Genomic DNA, 18,376 nt, shown 5'->3' with positions numbered 1-18,376 from the left:
AGGTGGGTGCCTGCGCCCACCCCGGGCCGGCCCCTCCCCCGGGGTGCAGAGAACCCTGGCTCGCCAAACCCTGCCCCGGCCAGGCATAGGGGTGGTGGCGCTCGGTGGCCTGTGTAGGCTCCGTGGAGAAATGGGGGATGTGGTCTGGCCGGCTCCTGGCAGGGAAGCCCAGTGCTGCACGTGTGTGTGTATGGGGGATCCTGGCAGGGAGGGGCCACTGCGGCTGTTCTGGCCGTCGGCTTTGGCTCTTGGCTTCTTGTGTGCTTTGGCCTCAGTGTGAGACTGTGTCGGGGTTTGGCCACACTGGGACATCCTGGTAAAAGGGCTTTTCTGAGTGTGTACACAACTGTGAATGTGTGTGAGGGTGAGGGTGTAGGTCCCTCTGGGGTTATCCGTGTGTGCACATATCTGCCAGTGTGTACCAGGAAAGGGTCACATTAAGGGTACACCTGTGCCTGGTTGTGTGCTGGACTGTGTGTCTAGGACTGGGTTGGACACCTCTGCGTACCTGTCATATGTGAGCTGGGCTCTGTATGTGTATGTGTGCACCCGTCTGCATGTCTGGCTATGTGTACTTGGCATTGTCTGAAGCCGGTGTACTAATGTGCATCCCAGCTGGGTGTGGCAGCACATTCCTTGGCTCCTGAGGCACCTTCCTGTTCTCTGAGGCTCTTTGCCTGGGCTGGGGTCACTACCAAAGCCCCTGCCTTCTGCAGCTGGAGGAAGGCCTAGAGTGCATGCATGCTTTTCTCCCTGCCCCCTCGTGTATCTGTCTTTCATTGGCTGGCAGCAGTGCACTCACCCCAGATGCTGGCTGGGGTCCAGCCTTCCTCCACAATCTCTGCTTACAGGTCTCTTGTGTCCCTCACAGCGCCAGCCAGCCAGGTCAGGACCTGTCTTTGTGACCAGTCCTGGAGGTAGCAGACTGGTTCTTGGCTAGGTCAGGAGCTGAAGTATCTCCCCCAGCAGTCTGTCTATCTTGTCTTTTTCTTAGAGCATCAAATGAATATGGCTATGTGCTGAAAAAGGGTAGGGGTAGGGAACTAGAGGGTTGGTCCAGCAGTTGAGGAGAGGTTGGGAGAGCTGTTTCCTGGTTTCTGTTTGAGAGTCACTGCCACCCTCACCCCAAGTGCACCTGCTTATTCCTCTGGGTTGCTGGTGTCCAAGAACTTCACACAGAACCATAACAAACTCTCCCTGCTGTCTCAGGAGGGGAGCAGGTACAGCTAAAACTCCCATTTTATTTATTTATTTTTGGTACCGGGGATTGAACTAGGGTCCTTGCATTTGCAAGGCAGGCGGGTGAACCACTGAGCTAAATCCCGTCCTACAAACCCTATTTTAAAGATGAGGAAACTAATAGGTTGAAATTATAGATAATTTACCCAGGTCCCACATCAGGAAATAGCAGGATGCTGGGTTCCTCCTGTCACTCGCTGGGTCATGGGGAGAGAAGAGGGACCTTAGGGACCACAGAGGATAGGCCTTGGTCAGACCTTCCTATCTATGTGTTGACAACATCTGCTGAGCAGAACAGTGGTGAGGGCCTCGAGGCGGGGCTGGGGTCGTCACCCTTCTTACCTTGTGCTAGCAGGCACTTCTCTTTCTCCCTCTGAGTTCACTCAAACACCCTGCCTGCTCCCGCCTGCCTGCTCACTACATTTCATAGGCATCTACTTAGACATATGGACAGTGTACCTGCACTTGGCCCCCTCACCCGCTGGGACTGAATTCTGCTGGGATGTGTGGAGGTACCTGAGCCAGAAACTCAAATCTTCACTTTTCTACAGATCCAGCAGGAATGGGTCCCTGGTCTGGAGGGGAATGGTTGCTGGGACTGAATTCTGCTGGGATGTGTGGAGGTACCTGAGCCAGAAACTCAAATCTTCACTTTCTACAGATCCAGCAGGAATGGGTCCCTGGTCTGGAGGGAATGGGAGGCCCAGAGACAGGAGTTTAGACTCTTACGTTGGAGACAGAAACAGGTCCAAGCATACCACAGTGGCACCAAGGGATATTCCTCTCTTGCATACCAGGTAGAGAGACCAAAACAGATATGTGCACGAGAGCATGCACATGTACACACACGCATGTGCATATACACTCAGACTGAAAACCTGAAGCCCAGCGAGGCGTATCCTTGCCACTTTCAGGCAGACTCACTCTCCACTAGCTGTAAGCCTATGGCTCCTTCCAATCCCCCCCTTCCAAGCCACTCTTGGAGAAGACTCTGGGCTGAGGCCAAGGACTGAGAGAACCGTAAAGCCTTTGCAATCAACGAGTTCCAAGATGAGGGAGGGTGCTGCTGGAGCCTGGGGATGGGGAGGTGGAGCCTCTCAGTCCAGCTGCCCACCCCTGCAGACTAGCCTCTGAGCCTGGGTCAGCCCAGGGTGGTGCCAGTGTCCATGTGTTGTCCAGGGTTCTGGCTGCTGACCCTCTCCCACCACCCGCCTGTCCTAGGTGGTACAGAGGATCAAGGCCGTGGAAGGGCAGACACGGCTGCTGGTGGTAGACAAGGAGACGGATGAGGAGCTTCGCCGGCGGCAGCTGACCTGCACTGAGGAGATGGCCCATCGAGGCCTTCCACTGGCCCATGGGCCTTGGGAACCGAAGCCTGAGTGGGCACATGGGGGCAGCCTCAGCTCTGATGCTGACCAAAAGGTACGTTAGGCTCTGGCTATGGGGCCCCTTAGCTGCTCCCAGAGTCACCATCTCAGCCTTCTTATGACAGTCTGTATTTCTGGTCACCTCTACAAGCCGCTGTTTCTTCTGCCTCTTGGGGCCTGGCCCCTTCTCTGCTGCAGTGATCACTGTCTCTGCTACTGATGACCACCCTCTAGGCCACTTGGGGCCACTCTTTCTGTTCCCATCAGGTTCCACCCCAGGGCCCAGTGCCTGAGGAGGCCTGGGTGGAGTTGGTGGGTTGTTCCAGGACCTCACCTGCCCAGTCTGTGCTGGGTGTCTGTCAGGGGCTCTGGGAGTCTGTGTGTCCTGGGAAGGCCTATAGGAGGCTGCTTCCTCTGCGGGCCGTGTTATGGTGGGGAGGAGCTGAGGACACACTGAATTGGGGGCCCAACATGGCTGGAGTGGAGTGGGCTAACAAATAAGGGTAGTGCTGAGCAACCACTGCAAAGAACTGATTGGGTGCTGGCCCTGCCCTTCATGGATTGGGTCCTAATGGGGTGCCTGCCCCATATAAAAGAGGCCTCTGTGCTCCTTTTTTTTTGAGACTAAGGCTTGCTGTGTAGCACAGGCTGGCCTTGAATTCACGGCAATCCTTCTGCCTCGACTTTCCAAGTGCTGGGATTACAGTGTCCACCACCCCACTCAGCTGTGTCCCTCTTGTGTAACACCTGCCCCTTATCCCTGCCTCCTTTCCAGGTGCAGTCCCAGAGAAGAACAGGGGAGCCATTGGTGGTGGCACATGCCTATAATCCCCGCACTTGGGAGGCTGAGGCAGGAGCAACGCTGCCAGTTTGAGGCCAGCCTAGGGCCAGTCTGAACTACAGAGAGACCTTGTCTTTAGAACAAAAGAGAGCCTGCCCCACCTTCATCCAGGTAGCTCCAGTACCTGGGATGTGTGCCTTGAGGCCAGGAGGAAGGGCCTGGGGCTGTTTGTTCTACCTGCTGGAGGCCCTGACCTGTCCCTCCTACCCAGAACCCCATCACAACTACCCCAAGGGGTTTAAATCCAGGGGATCCCCAGATCCTACTTTGAGACAAAGTAGCCTAGGGGTGTTGGCATTATCGGATCTGAAGTGTGTGCAGAGGACCTTAAGATCTGCCTATTCCCTTTCCCTATCCCTAGTGTGCCTGGGATTTCAGCCTGTGGAGCCTGTCTTGGGATGGAGAGATGTTCGGGAGTCTTTCAGGGAAGTCCTGCTGGTGGCCAGCTGGTCCCACAGCCCCCTTCCCCTGGCTGAGGATTGGGCACCTCCTCCCTTCCTCCCCGAGGAGGAAGCAACCCCCCCTCCAGCATTTGTCCATTGATTTAGACAAAACGGTGGTAGCTGAGTTCACCTTCCTGTGGAAAAATCCGCCCTTGGGCCTTATCTAGAGGTAGGGTGGCTGAGGCACCTCAGCCTTGGGTGGGACCTCCTCACCTCTGCTATTTCAGGCTCTGGGGGCTGCAGGAAGCCCTAGGAGGGGCCTTCCTTTGGGCGTATTTTTAGAGGAACAAAGAGGGGTGTGATGGGCAGGTCTGTCTTTGGATGAGGCTAACTTGCAGACAGGGAGCCTGGGGGGTCAAGGGACCCTGGGGATGGGGGTCACTGCTTTGGGCCCTCTGTGAGACCTCCTGTGTGTGACTTTCACAAGCTAGGTTTAGAGACCATTTGCTCTGGGGTTGAATGCAAGAGTGTGGGAGGGTGGGTAGTATGATCTGATGAAGGTGTTTGTGAAAGAGGGACAGATCTAGGAGATATGTGTGGGCCCCACTAGGTGCCCTAAGGGAAGCAAGAGCTGCCTTTGCCCTCTCTGTGCTTCAAGTGTCCTCTGTCGAAGGCTGGGTAGGGATGGTGGGGTCTGGAGGACACTGGTTTGGTCTGTCCTTCCCTTTGGGGGCCTAGAAGGCCTTGTCAGTGGTGACTCATCCCAGGGCCACATGAGGCTGGGGGAGGCTGCAGCTGCAGTACAGCTGATTCTAGCAGTGACGACAGGAACAGCCCCCAAACAGAAACAGGGCAGTCAGCAGTGCCAGGTCCAGGGAAGTCGTGACAGATCCTTGCCATCCACCCCATCCCACCCCAGCTGTGACCACACCATCTGGTGGGGTTTGGGGGCTCACTGGGCAAGAGGTGAATGGCTGCAGGGTACTGGATGCAGCGCCTACAAGAGGGCTTCTGGGCGTCCCAGGCTGCTGCAGCCCTCTTCTGCTGTATGAGCCACAGCAGGACTGCCCGCTCTCCTGGGGCTGGGGACTCCCCCACTTGCCTTCTTGTCTCCCCAGCCTTAGGTCCACAGCAGGGCAGGGCCTCCCAGTGGCTTCCTTCCTTCCTTTCTTGGGAGGGAAACCTACTTAGGTGGGGGGTGCTGGGTTGGAGTCTCTGCAGGGGACAGGGTTCAGTCACCACCCTGTGCCCCAAAGTGACTCAGCGTATGTCCCCACCCATCCTCCAGGGAACCTGGGCTACCACAGGAGGTAGATAAGTGGGGTGGCAGCCCAGGCTGGCCATCCAGTCTGTAGGCTGACTGCCTGCTCTTTCTGTCCTGCCTCTCATGGCCCGCTCCAGGAATTCCACACCACCCATCCCAGCTCCAGGAGCCCTTCCACAGAGCCCACCCTGGGGGCTTGCACAGGTCAGGTGGAGTAGGGGAAAGGCTGGGCTTGGGAGGACCCCAGCCTCTGCTCATTCCTCCAGGGGAGGGAGAGAGGACTTGGGGACCTTTGTGTAAGTAGGCTGGACCCCGAGCAACAATGGGGGCCTTTCTCTGTCAGGACTGGTGAGTCACCATCTGGGGAGGGTGCACAGACTGACTCTTGGGGCAATCTTAAGGCCACAGGCTGAGCAAAGGGACCAGGGCTTGCCCACCACTTCGGCCATCAGGCTGGGAGCCTGTGGGAACCAGAGGGCCTAGAGGGAGGCAGCAGGAAATGTGCAGAGCCAAGCCTGGGAGAAGGAATTTGAGTAATGCACCCCCCCACTGCGTGCCCCTGCCGCCACTGCCCCCCCATGCAGGCTGGCCAGGTCCCCTGCATTGCAGTCCCTCCATTTGAGGGTCTTGTGCCAAGTCTGGCACCCCTTGGATCTGCTTTGTAATGAGAGGACTTATGCTAGTAATTAGCAGGCATCTCTTGGCCTGTGTGATGAGAGGCGGGTGTTCTGCATTGAGGTGGGGGGATGGCCAGAATGGTCCTGAGAGCACGGATATGGCCTTAGCCTGGCCTCATGGCCCCGGATACCCCCGCCAAATCCTGCTTCCCGTTTGGGGGCCTTAAGAGACTCCGCCCTGCAGGCTGTTGCACAGGCTGTGGGAAGAGGCCACAGGCTGGCGTCACGGGACCAGTGTTTGCATGTGTGGGTGGCTGTGTGTGTCCTCACGGATATGGCCTTAGCCTGGCCTCATGGCCCCGGATACCCCCGCCAAATCCTGCTTCCCGTTTGGGGGCCTTAAGAGACTCCGCCCTGCAGGCTGTTGCACAGGCTGTGGGAAGAGGCCACAGGCTGGCGTCACGGGACCAGTGTTTGCATGTGTAGGTGGCTGTGTGTGTCCCTGTAGGATTTTTTTTTTTTTTTGGTACAGGGGGAGGATTGAACTTGGGTCTTTATGCTTTTGAGGCAGGCAGCAGAACCACTGAGCTAAATCTGTGGCCTCCTGTAAGATGTTTAAAAGTATAAATTTGGCTGTCTTGTCTCTGTGACCATGTGATGTGGCCCTGCATCCTGGGCCATGTCCCCGAGCTAGGCATGGTCACATCACATGTTCATGTTTATGCTCTGAGCTGGCTCTGGCTTCTGTCTGTTTCTTCCTTCCCATCCCAGGCTATGCCTGATGGTATGTCCCTGAGCAACACTTCTGCAGGGAGGTGTCGAGGCCTATTCCAAAGCCCCTCACCTGGACCTCCAGGTCTGTTGGAAGAGAGAATGAATCGATGTAGCATGGCCTTTGGGGGTCTTCTACCCTGAAATTCAGCCTGTATATGCTCATCTGAGCCTCTGGGGAGTTGAGGAGCAGCAGTTCCTGCCATTTCTAAATGGGGCCAGATGGTGGCCACACATCAGTGGTTCCAAGGGTCAGCAGGAGACTCTAAACAAGGTGTCTGGCCAGGCTTTGGGGTCAGAGAAGGGGGTCTAGAGAAGGGACGCAGGATGGGCAGGCTGAGGAATAGGCCCAGAACCCTGGGGCACAGCAGCAGGAAGACACCCTTGCTTCCACAGCTGCATAGCTACACACACAAGGATCTTCCTAGTCAGATTTGGGGTTTGGAATGAGCTCAAAGATTGGGCAGCTGGAGCAGCCAGGGGATGGTTTGGGCTACTGGAAGGCAGGTGCCCATGGCTTAGAGATCTTCCCTGAGACTGAGGGACCCTCCCCCAGGCTGTCCCCAGCCCTAGTTTGGCCTAGGATCCCTAATGGACAAGATTCAGGGAGATGGAAGGTGAGGGAGGGACCAGCACACCGTCACCTGCACACGCCCTCAGAAACCTGAGCTGCTACCTGCCTACTCACCCTAGCCACCCCCTTGTGTAACTGGGCACCAGCAGCCGCTGGCCATTCAGCACTACAGTCAGTGTTCTGGTTGCTTGCTGGGTGGGGGTCACTGGGCCCCGTCTACATAGTCCCCTGGCCCAGAGCCCAGCTGCAGGATGCCAGAGGTAAAGTGAGGTAGGGCCCTGGGCGGCAGTGGGGGTTCCCTGGTGGTACTGAGTGCTCCTGTGTCTGGGCTAGGGTGGTGGGGGTGGGGCTGGGGCTCCCTTCCAGCTCCGGCCCCTTCTTTCTGGGCTGCAGGGGTGGGACTGGCTCTGCTTTGCCCTGGAATGTGAAGGCAAACACAGCCACTACAGACTGCAGCTCACGGTAGACCTTCTGGAGAAAGACAGCTGACCAGGCCTTGGAAGTGAGGCAGAAAGCCAGGGAGGTGGGGTCACTGGCAGGCTTGGGGGTACAGCCATCTCGGTTGCTCAGTCACTGTGATGGATGGCAGCTTAATTCACCTGGCTGCTTCCTACATCACCAGCCAACACACAGCACTGCCTTGAGTGTGAATTTTCCCAGCACATGGTGTTTGTTCCGTATCTTTTTTGGTACTGGGATTGAACTCAGGACCTTGTGCTTGCAGGGCAGGCACAGTGCCACCGAGCTCCATCCCCAGCCCTACATGGTGTGTTTGTTGCTGAGACCTGGGAACCCTTGCTGGGGTGGTAGGTGGTGTCCAGATGAGTGGCTGCTAGGGCTGGGACGCTAGAGCCTGATCTTATGTGCCTTGTGACTGCAGGATGTCAATGGGCCCCCGAGAGAGTTTCGTCCTCGGCTCTGTCACCTTCAAAAGGGACCTCAGGGCTATGGATTTAATCTGCACAGTGACAAGTCCCGGCCTGGCCAGTACATCCGCTCTGTGGACCCAGGCTCACCTGCTTCCCACTCTGGTCTCCGTGCCCAGGACCGGCTCATTGAGGTACTGTGCCCACTGATGTGCCATGTGTGTTCATGTTTGGGCCTTGGGTCCTTGCTAAAGGAGGGGAGACACTGGGAACCTGAGCTGACATTCCTCTTGCTGCCTCAGCTGGTGGTGGCTTTGATGAATATTTGATGGCACACCTGTCTAGGTGGTGTGGGGCAGGCTGGGCCCCTTGGGCCCTGCTGACCCTGTGCTGGTGCTGGCAGGTGAATGGGCAGAATGTGGAGGGGCTGCGCCATGCTGAGGTTGTTGCAAGGATCAAGGCTCGGGAGCATGAGGCTCGGATGCTGGTGGTGGACCCTGAGACAGATGAGTACTTCAAGAGGCTGCGGGTCACGCCCACTGAAGAGCATGTGGAAGGTGGGCCGGTGCCTGGGGGCACGGGGGAGGGTCAGTGTGGAAAGAGAACAGCCACTGACGTGCTGTCCCCACAGGTCCATTGCCATCACCAGTTACCAATGGGACCAGCCCTGCCCAGGTGAGAGGGTGGGCCCTGGTGACCATAGGTGCACCTCTGGGGCCCCAGGCCTGACAGAGGCTCTCCTTCCCCTGGGGATCTCTACTCTTGAGTAGGTCTGGTTGCAAAACCCAGACCCATGTCTGGCCCTATCAGCCCAGCTTTAATACCCACTGTAGGGATCCTGTCCTGGGTCAGCACCATGCCCTAGTCACACAAGGTCAGCAGGCACCTCGAGCTCTGGTTCCTGGTACTATTTGGCTACTGTTTCATCCTGCAGTCCCTACCTCCTTGGAAGGCGGCCCTGGCTTCATCCCAGGTGATACTCATGGGTGACTCCGGCACTGTAGCTGCCCTCGCATATTGTGACAAGCCAGGGCTGGCCACCTGCCTGTCCACTGCTGGGTCTGGACAGCAGCAGAGCGTTGGTACTTACTCCCAAAGTAGATGCAGTTGTGAGCATGTGTAAAGGGGTGGTGTGTGCAAAGGAGCACGTGTAGCTGTGGTGAGAAAAGGTATGCACGCTCAGGTGTAGTATGTGTGCATGTGTGTATCTATGTATACTAGTGGCTCCCTGCGAGAGAACCCTGAAGCCCTGCCTTGCTCTTGGTTTCCCAGCTCAATGGTGGCTCAGTGCGCTCATCCAGAAGTGACCTACCAGGCTCAGACAAGGACACTGAGGTAACTGCTGCTATGCTCAAACATGGGTGTGCCAGAGGCCTTAGGGGTAGGTGTGTCTGTGGAGATCCCAGCCTGGACAGTGGGGCTCCAGGAAGCCCTCCTGTGTCCACTGCCCCGTTCCCCCAAACAGCCTTTGGTATAAGCTTCTTGGGAAGGTGCCTGTCTGGGGCCCAGGTCCAGAGCTCATTTCTGGCACCTTGCCTGCCCTACCTGCCTCCAGGATGGTAGTACCTGGAAGCGAGATCCATTCCAGGAAAGTGGACTCCACCTGAGCCCCACAGCAGCTGAGGCGAAGGAGAAGGCTCGGGCCACACGGGTCAACAAGCGGGCGCCCCAGATGGACTGGAACCGGAAGCGTGAGATCTTCAGCAACTTCTGAGCCCCTCCTGCCTCTTTGGGCCTACGTGGGATCTCTGGCCTGTTCAGAGCTCCCCAAGCCTCAGTGGACTGAAAGGTGGTGTCATCTCTATCCAGAAAGCAACTTGTGCCCCAGTGAGCCTCTGTCTTATCTCCTACCTGCTCAATGCTGGGGACCTGTCCCAGCAAGGTGAGGAGAGAGACAGAGACAGAAAGAGACAGTGAGAGAAAAAGAGACAGTGGTGGAGTGGGGGCAGAGTGTGACATCACCAAGGGCCTTTGCTGCTCTGCCCCAGGACTGCTGACTGAAAGAAATTTGTTTTTGCTTTTTTCCCAAAAAGATCTCCGGCACCACACGTTTCCATTTAATACCAGAGCTCTCCTACCCCCATGACTTGCTTTCAAAATAACTGCAATAAAACAAACCTTTCTCTGCAAACCGTCTCCTCCCCACCTCCTCAGCAGCACCATCCTGAGAGAAGCCCAGGAGCTTCCAGGGGACAGAGGGCCAGGGGCTCTCAGGCCGTGTTCATGTGAGCTTTTTTGGGGAAAGGCTGGGGAGGCCAGATGTGCCTGTAGGAGCTGCCTTCCCTTGTGTGGAGGGTCACTAGGCCAGGCCCCAGCCCCCTGCCCATCTAAGGGCTTGGAGTACAGGGCCTGGGCTCTATGAGGGGCCTGAGGATGGAGGCCCATGCTCCCAGAAGGGCAGTCTCTGGACAGGCCCCCCTTCCTGCACCCCAGCTCCTAGGCCTGGGAAATGTGGACATAAGAACTATCCCTATGAAGGACCCCAAGCCTATAGGCCTAGCCTTTCTTTGCCTTATGCCTGCCCGGCATCCATCCCTACGGACATCCTATTGACTCTGCCCTTTCAATTCCCTGAACTCCTACATGGACCGGCACTGCTGTCTGCCTTGTAAGCCATAGCGCATGCGCGCCCTAAAAATAAACAGACCTTGCCTTGGAACCTAGCACTACGTCTTCTTTTGAGTCTCTGGTTGGGAGGTAGGGAGTGGATGGATGAGGCCCATTTTAGGGGATCCTGTGGTTGGGGCTGCAGTCAGGGCTGCTGCTTTCAGCTCTTGCTCCCACTTGGGACCCCTGCACTCCTGAGACCCACCCTGCCCCATCCTCTTTAGCACATTCTGGGGCATCTGCCCATCTCCTCCACCTGGTGAGCCCACAGGCTACCCTCCACAGAGGCCAAGGCTTGTGCCCTGATGTCAAAACAAGTGTCTCTGTGAACATGGAGGTGGGAGCCTGGCAGAGGCCGATCTCAGGGTGTAATAGTGCAGGAGCTGGCAGAGTCTGGGCTGAGCAGCTAATGGGCCTACAGATGGGCGAGTGTGAGGGACCACAGGGACACTTTCCCAGTACAGTAAGTCCCTGACTTGTGAATGAATGAGTTCCATTCCAGGGGAATGTTCATAGGTCAGATTTGTTTTTAAGTGTGAAAGTGAATCTTACACACCTTTGACAAACAATGTAAAGCATAAAGAAAACCAAACACATTCATACAAATACTGTAAATAAACCATTTTTACTTTTATAGTTACCTTAAAATGGTGGTACAGTACAGTACAAACAGGCATGTGAACTACTTCCATGATTTGTCTGCACCTGTGAATTTTGGAATGGGAGGTCTATTCCTTTCTGTCAGAGTTCACAACTGGAATGTTAAGTCAGAGACTGACTGTAAGCTTCCTAGCAGCTGGCTGTCACTATTTCCTCCCTCCGTGAGTACACAGCAAGGACTGTCATACTCCCCAGCCTCCCAGGGAACTAGCCCAACACCCATGAACAGTATCCACACGTGCTTCCTGACTGTTCCCAGACCCTGGGGTTAGAAGTGAGCCAGACCTCCACTGCGAAGGACTCCCAAGCTTTATTATACAGGTGGTGACACCCCTCCTCCCCAGACAAAGGCACTTCATAGGTAACAGCCAGGACCCAAGCTGCAGCCCCACAGCTCTCAGAGGATCTGGGCAGCAGGGCAAAGGGCCTGATTGAGGCAGGCCTGACAGCGAGGGTGGATGGGCAGGCAGATCTGCTGGCCAAAGCCCACCAACAGCCCGTTGATGTCACGCCACAGCTCCCTGTGGAGGTGACAGCCATGTCAATGTGGAAAGAGGAAGGGGAGGCCCCATCTATCACAATACCCCTCCGCTGAATGTACCTGGGCAGCCACTCCTCCAGGGCAGCGCGGGTCTCCTCTGGGGATCTGGTCATCCTCTTGGTCCACCTCAGTCGATTTGCAATTCTATGCACGTGTGTGTCCACTGCTGTGTAGAAACAGGTCAGGATGAGCCAGTGTACTATGCCAAACTATTACCGCCCAAAACCTTGAGTAGTACATGGCGGGGGGCTGAGTCACCCACGCTAGGCCTCCAGAGCAATGATAGGAACTACACAGCCCTGGCTGCCCATCTGAGCAGCTGCCGCTTCTCAGCTGCTAGGCTGGACCTGGAGCCTCTCCCTGGAAGCTGGGCAGCCCCCTGCAGGCCTCCCTCCCATTGTCAGGGAAGCTGGTAGAGCCCAGTCCCAGCAATCGTGATGGTGGGTAGGTAGGAAGGTATCTCTGCCCTAGACTCTGCTCCAACAATAGTAACAGCTAACTTGGGTCAAGGGCTTGCTGGGGTCAGATCCCACGCTGAAAACCATCAGTCTTAGCTCATTAAGTCTTTTCTGACTTTTTTGCTTTGAGAGGGTCTATTTTTTTTTTTTGAGACAGGGTCTCACTATGTAGTTGAGACTGATCATCTGGAACTCACTATGTAGCCCAGGTTGGTCTCCTCGAACTCACAGCGACCCTCCAGCCTCCTGCCTCAGCTGGGATTACAGGCGTGTGCCACCATGCCCGGCTTTTATTTTTGAAGCAAAACCTTTACTGGTACATTTTAAATATAATGAAAGCATTCATCATAAGGACTTTATACCTGTACATGATATAGCTTGCTTGTTTTGTTTTGGTACCAGGGATCAAACTCAAACTCAGGTCTTGGTGCTTGCGAGGCAGGTGGCGGAACCACTGAGCTAAATCCCCGGCCCAATCTGGCTTCTTTTATTCTCATTTCCCCCTTCCTTTGACTATTTATAAAAGCTGTTTCTATTTTTCCCTTCTATTTTTTTCCTTGTCCCTTCTTTCTTTTCCCCTCGTTCCCCTTCTCATTTGAATATTTTCTTCCCATTTCCCATCTATTATAATTTTGGTCCTTATTTCTACTTTCAGTTGAGAGAGGGTCTCACTAATTAGCTGGCCTTGAACTCATGATGTAGCCTACGCTGGTCTCGAATTCTGGGTGATCCTCCTGCCTCCACTTCCCTGAGTGCTGGGACTACAGGGATGTGCCACCAAGCCAGGTTTTGTTTTGAGCCAGGGTTTTTCTATGTACTTCAGGTTGGCCTCAAACTTGGAGTGATTCTCCTGCTTCAGCTTCCCAAGTACCGGGATTACAGGTGTGCACCATCAAGCCTGACATACTAAGGCTTTACAAAGTATCCATGGGTGTAAAAAACAGATCAAGCAAGGTTCACTCCAAAGCATGTGCTATCTAGGGTAGAGTATTCCTGGCACTTCTGAGGCTCTGGGTTTGATCCCCAGCACCAAAAAATTACAGAAAAAAACAAAAAAACTCACAAAAACAAAAACCCATAAAAGCATGTACTCTGAGCCCATAATTTCCCCAGAAATGATGTCCGGCCCATGAAAGGCTTGCCCTGCTTCCTCTGCCCCATCTCCTGTGGTTTGGGTCACTCCTGGCCCAGGAACTGGCTGTGGGTACCAGGTTGGATAGCAGCAACTGGATCCAGCAGGCTGGCCTAAGATCACTGCTGCAGAGCTAGAATCTGCCACTGTAGCTATGAGGGACAGAGTAGGGAGTATGGCCAGGCCTGCTGCAGCTGTGGTCCACCTGGGCCTCAGCTCCTGCTCCCATCATCTGCCCACTGCAGAGGCTCAGCCCAGGTGCCTACTCACTAGGGCCTCCTCACCTGGTCCAGGCATCGTGCCAGCTGCAATCCCACCTGCTTTCTTCTCCAGGGTTCAGCAATAGAAGTTAATCCCTGCAGTGGCTCCCTTGCCTTGCCAACACTTGGGAACCTTGGTTGCAGGCTGAGCATGATGGCTTAGGATCACACTTCACAAACCCTGAGATTGATCCCTCCTAACACAGAGGCAACCACGTTTCTTAGGACATCCAGGGGCTCAGTCCAGGGCCACATCGTATGTGAGACTCTTGTGCTGACCTAAAGGGCTTCTGACATATCTGTTAAGTATGGCTTTGAAGGGTCAGCCAAGTGCCTGACCCAAGGTTGCTCAGCTAGAAGTAGAAGAGCTGGGATGGGTTCCTGAACCTATAGCTCTAGCTTTTTATGTGAAGAGAACTTTTTATCTCCCCTAAGAAGCAGCCCTGGGGTCTCTGTGATGATCAAGCATAGACAACCAGAGTGACTTTCTAACACTCCTTTGTGCCATGTCTACTGTGCTCAAAATATCGTCTCCCACCTGGACATGGGCCCTTTCCAGACAGAGGTGCTCTAACGTGACACAGCATTCCTGGGATATGGTTAGGCAGCTGAGGACAGTGCCCAGACAAGCTCAAGTGTCTTCCAGGAGGCTGGCAGGTGGCACTATAGAGAGTTGAGGTAGGGGAGGAGGCTGTGCCCTGCTCTTGCCCATCCTGGTTTTCCTAGGTATTGCTACTCTCCAGTCTCAATGGTAGCCACCAGCTCCCAATTACAGCTCTGGGCCCTGAGCTGCTCTCCTGCCTGTCAGGGAATGCTGCAGGGCTGCCTGCCCAGGGACCTGTTGAGAGAGAGAATCCCCACCACCAGAGCTCCTGCAGAAACCTACAGCAGCCTAGAGTCAGGGGCAAGGGGAGGCTGGTTTCACTTTCCTGGTTTCTGGGCTGGCTGGGCCTGGCTGCCGTGTGGCTACAGGAGCCTCAGTTTCTTTGGGTAAAGGTCCAACAAAGAAGCAGCACCATCCCCACCCCAGGGAGTCTGCCTCATTTCAGTACCTCTACACTGCAATCTCTAATGCCAGCAAGAGACATCCAGGAAAAGGGTTCCATGGGGGGCCCTGTGCCTGCCCCAAACTTCTCCATTCAGCTCTCACTTCAGAGCTTCCTGCTCCTGACCTCTTACCCACTGCACAGCTTTGCAGATGCTGTTCCTTCTGTCTGGAATTCACTTCCTCCTCTCTGACTGGCTAACCCTGCCTTACTCTGAGCTCATATGGAAACATAACCTCAGGAAGTCTTCCTAGACACTATCTGCCCAAGTCAGGCTCTGCAGCATGTGTTTCCACCCACAGGTGAGGCAATCCTTGTTGAATCTCTCTCCAGCAGGAGGCACACACCTTCATCGAGCCCCAGGGCTCCTCACAGAAGCCAGCGGGTAGTAGGTGTTTAGCAAATCTGAGCTCCTGCTGTCAGTATCCATCTCTTGCAGGCTGGCCAGCTTAGCATTGGGAAGACCTTCCTAAGTCTTGGGTGAGGAGGCTGGAGCTAGGTCATAGGTCATAAGGATGCAGGGATTCTCACCAGTAGCCAGCAAGCCTAAAGCCTGTCATTCCTTCCTTTGGCATGTGCCACTCACCTATGCCTGACACTGTGCCCCAGGCCACAGCCATAGCTAAGTGTGCCATCTTGGGCCCGACACCTGGCAGTGCCACCAGCTCTGCCAGAGAGGCTGGGATGTCCCCATCGTAGCGCTGCTGCAGGATAGCACTCGTCTTCTTGATGAACTTTACCTTGCTCTGAAAGATATTTAAAGGGGTCAGCCCTGGGGTGGGGAGATGTGGCCTGATTTGTGAGGAAAAGGCTCTGAGGAAGCCCATAGGGGCCCAGAGCTGCCTGTCACCTGTGCAAGACTCAGGCAGAAGTATCCGCTCTCTCTACTCCACAGCAGATGGGAAGGAGCCAAGGGCAGCAGGGAGATCTAAAGGAAGCCCTTGACAGGACCCAAGGCAGGGCTAGACCTCTGCCACAAGTCCACACAGACCAATGACATGTCTATGGGGCCTAGCTTGTGTCCCTCTGCCCCAGCATTCCTCCCAGAGACTGGGCCAGGCTGAACAGCCCAGCCATTCTCAGGAGCTGGGCTCCTCAGTACCTGGGCATTCAGCAAGGAAAGCTGAAGCCCCAGACTCCCCCACCAGCTGCTGAGCCAGCCAGGCGGTTCCCATCCTGGGCCTGAGTGGAAAGGGCTATTTAAAACCTGTCTGACTGACTACAGCCCACACCATGGTTAAGTAGAAACAGACCCACCCAATGAGCTACTTTTAACAGATCTGTCCACCCACCACGCAGTGCTCTGTGGGATGGGGGAGCCTCTTTGGGGTGATGCTCTCCAGGGAGGATTGGAGTAAACAAAGGGGAAGGAAAGGAAGGGCAGGCAGCTGGGCGGGGAGGTGGAGGAAGGAAGGGGAGCAAACAGGAAAGGTCAAGGAGTTCTAGAAAGAGTACCAACCACAAAGCCTGCCTCCACCCCACCCTACCGGCATAAGGAGCTGTGGTCAGAGATGCTTACTCCTTGCCTTATGCGTCTGTGCCAAGCCAATGTCACCCCAGTCCCATTGCCACGGGCCAGGCTCACCCTCCAGAATCCCACAGGGTAGATGAGCTTGCCCAGTGTGTTGTCATCTGTCTGCAGGATGCTGTCTACCGTCAGGCCCTGTGCCCGAAGTCGCTGCATGGCACCCGCTGTCACCTGGTCTTTGGTCTGGCTGGAAAGCATCAGGGCCAGTAGTATCTGGTATCTCCGCACCTGCTTGCACAATGACAGGGACCAGGGTGCAATGGGTTCTGGGAGCTCACTTTGGGCCAGGCCCCAGTCAAGGCCTCCACCCACCTTCTCTTTGTCCCCCTGGACCTTCTACTCACCAAGGGTAAGAGGGTGTGTGTGTGTGAGGTTGCTGTGTGCTGTCTGTATAGCAGGGTGCCAGCTAAGAGCTGCCCGATCTCAGGCTGTCCTATGCCAGAGGCCTGAGAGAAAGCAAGTGTCTTCCTTTTAGGGGAGTGGTGTCACCTGGAGAGGTAGGGCCCCTGCCTACCTTTGGTGGCGCACTGGGATCATAGCAGTGCTCAGCCCCCAGCTGGTCCACAGGTGCATCCTTCCTGCTCCTCATGGTGCGAATATTGGCTAGCTGCTGCTGCCAGTCCTGGGGCTCCCAAACTGTCACTGCAAGGGGCTCAGCCCCCTCATTTTTTTCACCATTCAAGGCCTCATAGGATACATGCAGCCTCTGTGTCTTCTGCTGTCGCTTCACAGGTCTGTGGCTTTTTATTCCTGTAAAAAAGTGCCACTCAATCTTTTAAATGGAGGAGTCACAGGGGAGGGATGGGCGCAGGTGCTGCCTACTGGCCTTCTCACTCATTCAGGCAAGGACTGTCATCCATCTATCCCCTGTGGGGATGCTCTGACTCCTGCAAGGTAGAGCAAGTAACCCTAACAAAGTGTAGTTAGCACCCCAGAATTTCAGTAGTAGCCTCTACCATTATGCCCCAATAGTCCTCTCAGCTGCATCTCAGATAATTTTCCTTTTTTTTTTGACACAGGGTCTCACTATGTAGTTGAGACTGACCTGGAACTCACTGTGTAGCCCAGGCTGGTCTCAAACTCACAGCAATCCTGCTGCCTCAGCCTCCTGAGTGCTGGGATTACAGGTGTGCGCCACTATGCCCGGCTCAGATAATTTTCTAACACTCAAATCAGACTGCGTCACGCCCCTTTCAGAACTCCTTGGCTTTCCTTTGCACTCGAGATGAGTTCAAACTCTATGGCCAAGAAAGCACCTGCTGCCCTGGGAGGCATTATCACCTGCCTGCTCCCCACTGCACAACCTTTCCCCTACCATCCCAGTTCCAGAGGACATCCTTGTTTGCATTTCCCTAGTGCCCTAAATGCCTATGGAAATCCTGCTCCGGCCAAATCTGCGTAAGTCCTAGCAGGAGAATATAGGTGATCTGTTAGTCCTGTTCTTTTGAGTCCTGTTTCTTGGCGCACCGTAGGCCGTTAAAGGTTACAGGGCAAATACAATGAATGCCATGCCTTTTCCTGTGTTCTCTCAGCACCACCCTCCAGCTGGGGGAGACGTCTGGCTGGGTCTTTCTTGGCAGTCGGTTCAGCCAAGAAGGAAGCAGCTCTGAGCACAGGGCTGCTGTGCCCCACAGTCACCCTGGCACAAGGGACAGTCCCGGGGCAGGCTAGTGGGAGTGGCTTTCTTGCTCCGGACGAGGGTGATGCCAGCCTCAGAGAAAAGGCCAAGGTGGAACCGCAAGGCCGCACGTGGGGCCAGAGGGCTCGCAGGCGCTCGCGGACTTTGCCGCGTCCTGGTCAGAATCCCAGCCTGCAAACCCCGTCCCCTTCCCTCGCCTCTCCTTTCGTAGCCACGACGCTACCTGCTGCAACCTCTCGGTTTCCTGGTGGCGCGGGCTCCTCCCCATTGCCCCACGACCCTACACAAGTAGACCGGCTCTGACTGCGCGTTAACATCCTCGCTGCCGCCGCCATCATGCCAGGTGCAACTAACTACACATCCCGGCGGCCCTGGCGGCCTATCACATGCTCAATACATGCCGAGAACTACGGCTCCCGACAAGCCCTGCGTGGGGACACTGTCCCACCCCCGGAAGTGTGGGTCGTGCTTCCGGCGGCGGCTTGGGGTCCGGGGAGTGAGACCTTCTCAGCGGCTGGCGGCCGTAAGGGGTGAGTATCTCCTGGAAAGTCAGCCTCTCTTGCTGGCCGAGACCATGGTGTGA

General features: G+C 55.5%; 3 protein-coding genes across 12 annotated transcripts in view; 2 read left to right on the top strand and 1 right to left on the bottom strand.

The window, feature by feature from the left end:
- Positions 1-10,581, top strand: part of Slc9a3r2 (SLC9A3 regulator 2) — a 12,153-nt gene extending 1,572 nt beyond the window's left edge. The window contains exons 2-7 of one of the 2 annotated variants that reach the window (XM_019206987.2): positions 2,461-2,661; positions 7,937-8,116; positions 8,326-8,479; positions 8,554-8,597; positions 9,195-9,257; positions 9,478-10,581. In XM_019206987.2, the coding sequence (XP_019062532.2) occupies positions 2,461-2,661; positions 7,937-8,116; positions 8,326-8,479; positions 8,554-8,597; positions 9,195-9,257; positions 9,478-9,636 (801 nt within the window). In that variant the 3' untranslated portion in view covers positions 9,637-10,581. Of the gene's footprint in view, positions 1-2,460; positions 2,662-5,004; positions 5,299-7,936; positions 8,117-8,325; positions 8,480-8,553; positions 8,598-9,194; positions 9,258-9,477 lie in introns of those variants that run through there. The other variant, XM_010620437.3, reaches the window with a different exon arrangement.
- A 581-nt stretch (positions 10,582-11,162) lies between these two features.
- Positions 11,163-18,172, bottom strand: Nthl1 (nth like DNA glycosylase 1). 2 transcript variants are annotated; one of them, XM_019206986.2, is made up of 6 exons: positions 18,017-18,172; positions 16,669-16,904; positions 16,212-16,382; positions 15,213-15,372; positions 11,791-11,893; positions 11,163-11,710 (listed from the first exon to the last, which is right to left on the bottom strand). In XM_019206986.2, exons 1-6 carry the CDS (start codon positions 18,129-18,131, stop codon positions 11,587-11,589), a joined length of 909 nt encoding a protein of 302 aa, XP_019062531.1. In that variant the 5' UTR covers positions 18,132-18,172; the 3' UTR covers positions 11,163-11,586. The 2 variants fall into 2 exon arrangements, with proteins under 2 accessions (XP_019062531.1, XP_010618738.1); XM_010620436.3 differs by having other exon boundaries at positions 11,791-11,896; positions 18,017-18,171.
- Positions 18,173-18,225: 53 nt separating this feature from the next.
- The window catches only part of Tsc2 (TSC complex subunit 2), a 36,541-nt gene continuing 36,390 nt past the window's right edge, over positions 18,226-18,376 (top strand). For all 8 annotated transcript variants that reach the window (XM_010620435.2, XM_010620433.2, XM_019206985.2 and 5 more), the window contains exon 1: positions 18,226-18,323. The gene's annotated coding sequence lies outside the window, so the exon portion shown is untranslated. The remainder of the gene's footprint in view (positions 18,324-18,376) is intronic.

The sequence above is a fragment of the Fukomys damarensis genome, unplaced genomic scaffold (assembly GCF_012274545.1).
Source record: "Fukomys damarensis isolate Sample0158 unplaced genomic scaffold, DMR_v1.0_HiC HiC_scaffold_34, whole genome shotgun sequence".
NCBI classification, from domain to species: Eukaryota; Metazoa; Chordata; class Mammalia; order Rodentia; family Bathyergidae; genus Fukomys; species Fukomys damarensis.
This window is presented reverse-complemented; position numbering and strand designations above follow the sequence as displayed.

Bases quoted from the DNA above. Each gene is read 5' to 3' on its own strand.
- Nthl1 (XM_010620436.3), bottom strand. From the start codon at position 18,131: ATGATGGCGGCGGCAGCGAGGATGTTAACGCGCAGTCAGAGCCGGTCT. The intron at 16,905-18,016 runs GTAGCGTCGTGG...ACTTTTTTACAG, and splicing joins AAACCGAGAGGTTGCAGCAG to GAATAAAAAGCCACAGACCT. The intron at 16,383-16,668 runs GTAGGCAGGGGC...TTGTGCAAGCAG, and splicing joins ATCCCAGTGCGCCACCAAAG to GTGCGGAGATACCAGATACT.